General features: G+C 38.0%; 1 protein-coding gene across 1 annotated transcript; it reads left to right on the forward strand.

Moving 5' to 3' along the window:
• Positions 1–3,845, forward strand: mibp (muscle-specific beta 1 integrin binding protein). Its single transcript, XM_062423854.1, has 8 exons — positions 1–167; positions 1,015–1,105; positions 1,644–1,692; positions 1,947–2,121; positions 2,671–2,742; positions 2,873–2,979; positions 3,178–3,263; positions 3,567–3,845. Exons 1-7 carry the CDS (start codon positions 142–144, stop codon positions 3,261–3,263), a joined length of 606 nt encoding a protein of 201 aa, XP_062279838.1. The 5' UTR covers positions 1–141; the 3' UTR covers positions 3,567–3,845.
• The last annotated feature ends 253 nt before the right edge of the window (positions 3,846–4,098 follow it).

A 4,098-nucleotide genomic window follows, 5' to 3' on the forward strand; every position in this document is an offset into this window, starting at 1 on the left:
ACATCACCGAGCACATCTTTACATTTACAACCTTTTTAAGGGTTTTATTTGTTGGATTTTTAACCTCGCCTTTGGCAAAAAGTACTCTTTGAGTATTTCTTCAGGCGACGTTAAGCAGAACAGCCGACAACAGAAGAAAAGATGAAATACATTATAGGAATTGGCGGGTAAGTGTTTTATTTATTTAAACCGCTTGTTCTTTGCTAGCTTTCTATACATATGTCAAAACCTCTATATATCTAAAATCACATAGCATTTAATGAGTGAAATCAACAGAAAGTTGAGTTAAATAGTTGGTATGAGACCCACACTATCTCTTGTTTATGTTGTTGTTTGTGGATGTATCTTCATTCAAACAAGTGTTGAGATAAAGTTGTTAGATTTTGTTTAAGGTTTGTTCCTGGTTGTTACTTAGCATCTTTCTGACCACATGCTTTATCAGCAACCCACCAGAAAGCGGTAATATTATGGCCGGACTGTTAAACCGGTTTAAAGCCATGTCCGGTGTGGCGGGACATTTGAAAATTCACCGCCAGACTGACTGACCGCCAGACTGACTGACACGGTCGAAAAGTGGAGGGAGAGTTAACATCAGGATTGACCCAAACCAGAAACTGTTTAGACTTATTAAACCACTAGTGTATTACTTTTAAAATGAGGCGATGCCAGTATTACACTTTATTTTCAGCTGATTTATGAACATAAACATACACAGGAACAACGTGTAATACCTGGCGCCATTTGTTTACTAAAACGGTCCAGCTTTTAATGACACCATATTTTATTCCTTTTTAAAAAAAAAAAATTATTAGCATGTGGTTGTCTTTTTCGTCACATATATTAAATACACGTACTTCATATTAAAGGTAAACAAAGGGCGCCACACAACTTCTGGCGGATAATGTGTACATCTGCTTTATTTAAAATCAAAATAACTTAGTTTGAAACTATATTCTTAGCTGGAAAACACATTAATTTTGTGCATTGTGTGACTTTAATCCTTTCTGTTTACAGAGTCACTAATGGTGGGAAAACCACCCTGACTAATAAGTTGATCAAGACGTTGCCCAATTGCTGTGTTGTGCACCAAGATGACTTTTTCAAGGTGAGTTTTAGCGAGTTAAAAAGTGAATCAGTTTTATTTGTTATTGTTGTTTTCCCTCCTTTTTCCTCACATGAACACTGCATGAGCAATTGCATGTAAGCATAGTTGTGGGTGCTGCCACTAGTTACTTCCCACCCCCTCACTTTGTTCTCCACTGTAGACATGGAAATTGCCTTTGTCTGTGCAGAGTAGTTTCTTTATGTGCTTAACTCTTCCATTCCTGCATTTCCCTCCAATGCCTCTAGTGATTGTCCTTTTGTTCAGATTCCTGCTATACCTATTTAATGCACCATGATTAAATGAAATTCGTAAACAATCAAGTTTTCTAATACGGCCAGATACATCAGTTTGCTAATTTTTCTCCACTGGAACATTTCATTATTTAATTAGCACTTTACTTTGTTGCTTGCATTATTTTGTGCTTTTCCTTCGTGGTGCATGTTGTGTGTGTGTTTCACTCTGGCATGTGAGTGGGATCTACAAGTGATCAGATCGCTGTATGGTTGCAGCAATGTTTTATTGGTGACTGTTATTTCAGAAACCCGATCAGATAGAAGTCGGGGAGGACGGCTTTAGACAATGGGATGGTAAGACTTCACTTGAGACTGCCAGATTGACTCATTGTATACCTGATATACATTCCTGACTCTTCAATCTAATACACCACATCAAGATTACATATAGTTTTTCACATGCACACAGTTTTATTAACATTAAATGGATAATAACTTCCAGTAATCTGGAAAATCCACAACAAAAACAAGTTTTTACATTCTTGGTTTGTGTCCACTCTAATCCTCTATTTCCATCATTTTCCTTTTCTATCAATCTTGCTCTGCAGTGATCACAGCTATGGATATGGAGGCCATGACCAACACGATAAAAGGCTGGATGGAGAACCCAGTGAAATTTGCCCGTTCACACGGCATCACTCTGTCTTCTGCCCCCGATGTGGCCAACCATGACGAGCAGATCCACATCCTGATTGTAGAGGGCTTCCTCCTCTACAACTACTCGTAAGCTGACTTTATTTATAGGGTGACAATCTGAAGAATCTGCTCTTATAGGTTTGCTTTCCAGTTTATTTGAACTGTGGACAGTTACTTATTATGTGGAAGATCACTTTGCCCTTTTCAAAATGGCTCCAGAAAGAATAAGTATGCTCACGTAATCCCCTTAAAACCATAGGACCTCCTGTTAGCACGTGAATGGGAACAGGCCATTTTGTTTCTTAGAAATTCATGAAAACAAAAATTGGATGGGCGTTGCTATTGAAGTGTCACATGACCATTTATCAAGTTTACCATTGGTCCATATTCATTGGACTACTGTAGGCACATTGGGGAGGTCCTGCTATTAGAGATAAGGCTTTCAGCAGAAAGAGGCTCTCTTAGTTGTCCTCAAAGCTGTCTGATGGGTACTTTGTGTGCTCAGGGCAACTGTCAAGCACATGGCAGCGATGTAGATAAGAGGGCTTGCATAACTGAACTCCTGTATTTTTGGTTGGGTTGAAGACTAAGTATCACTGTTGACCTTGTTCATCACATTTTGCGTTTCCCCTGTAGGGACCTCCTGGATGTGTTCGACAAGTCCTATTACATCTCTATACCCTACGAGGAGTGCAAGAGAAGGAGAAGGTGAGTGGACACAAACAGTACAGTCATTCGTTTGTCTGTTTTCATGTATATATCCTCAGACCCACCTTTTGTTGTCATAGTTTTTATCATGGCAGGTGTAAACTCTCAACCTGTTTTGTATAATTTTCAGTACGAGACAGTACACTGTCCCTGACCCTCCTGGCCTGTTCGATGGCCATGTTTGGCCGATGTACCTTAAGCACAGGAGAGAGATGGAGACCAGTGGCTTGCATATCGGTATGTTAATGCTGAGATGCTTTTTCCATTTGTTTCATGTAGGTGCATATTTGTCAGATCAGGGTCCAAGTTCATATTTGCTTGTATTTCCTTAATGAAATTCAGTGTAATCTGTTCTGTGGAATTTCTGACCATTATTTTAGTGGTTTGTTTGTTTTTATACATCTGATGAACTCATCAACTTTTTGTGTGTTGCAGAGTACCTGGATGGTTTGAAATCCAAAGAGGAGATCTACAACAAGGTGTATGAGGACATTCAGAACAACTTGCTCAATCGTTTATAGGTGAGAAAGAAATAAAACCCATTTTGGGGTTTTTACATGAGTTTAGAAATGTCTGTTTCTCCTCTCTCTCTCTCTCTCTCTCTCTCTCTCTCTCTCTCTCTCTCTCTCTCTCTCTCTCTCTCTCTCTCTCTCTCTCTCTCTCTCTCTCTCTCTCTCTCTCTCTCTCTCTCTCTCTCTCTACCCCCCCCCCTTTTTTGAAATGTTTTATTAAAATTTGTAGGAGTCCGCTTGGTACAAAGGTAAAATCATGTTAAAGTTCACAACACTGTCTAACAATACATGTTTCTGTTTTGTTTTTTGCAGCAGGAAGACTCCTCCCCATCCCTGTACAGAAATTGTAAATAGTCCCAAGGATTCTTTTTTTATGAAGTTTTTGTAATTTTATTCTCCCTTTTTTTGTAAATAGAACAAAGCAACTTTAAATTATAATTGTCTTTTTATCATCTTCAGATGATCAATATTTTGTTTTGGTCTTAAAGTGATTGTAGAACTGATTATTACTGTGTTAACGTTACATTAAACCAATGACTTTTGTCTGCCAATTGTTTTCTGCAAATAAATGCATTAGTTGCTGTTTGAGATACAGAACATCAAGTTTCTTTGTGATTTTTACATAATATGAATGTTGGGTTTTTTGATCTTTGTTTTACTAAGTTACATTCAACTGTGCCTGAACTAAGATACTAAACAACATATTGGTTTTATAATCTTAAATACTGATAACTATGACTTGCTATGTGTTGTGGCGTGAACCAATATAAACCACCATAGTTTGAACTCACTGCAGACAAAATATGTATCTATCCAAACATCATTAGCTTTGAGACATTTTAAA

Source organism: Scomber scombrus, chromosome 8 (assembly GCF_963691925.1).
Source record: "Scomber scombrus chromosome 8, fScoSco1.1, whole genome shotgun sequence".
In the NCBI taxonomy this organism is placed as follows: domain Eukaryota; kingdom Metazoa; phylum Chordata; class Actinopteri; order Scombriformes; family Scombridae; genus Scomber; species Scomber scombrus.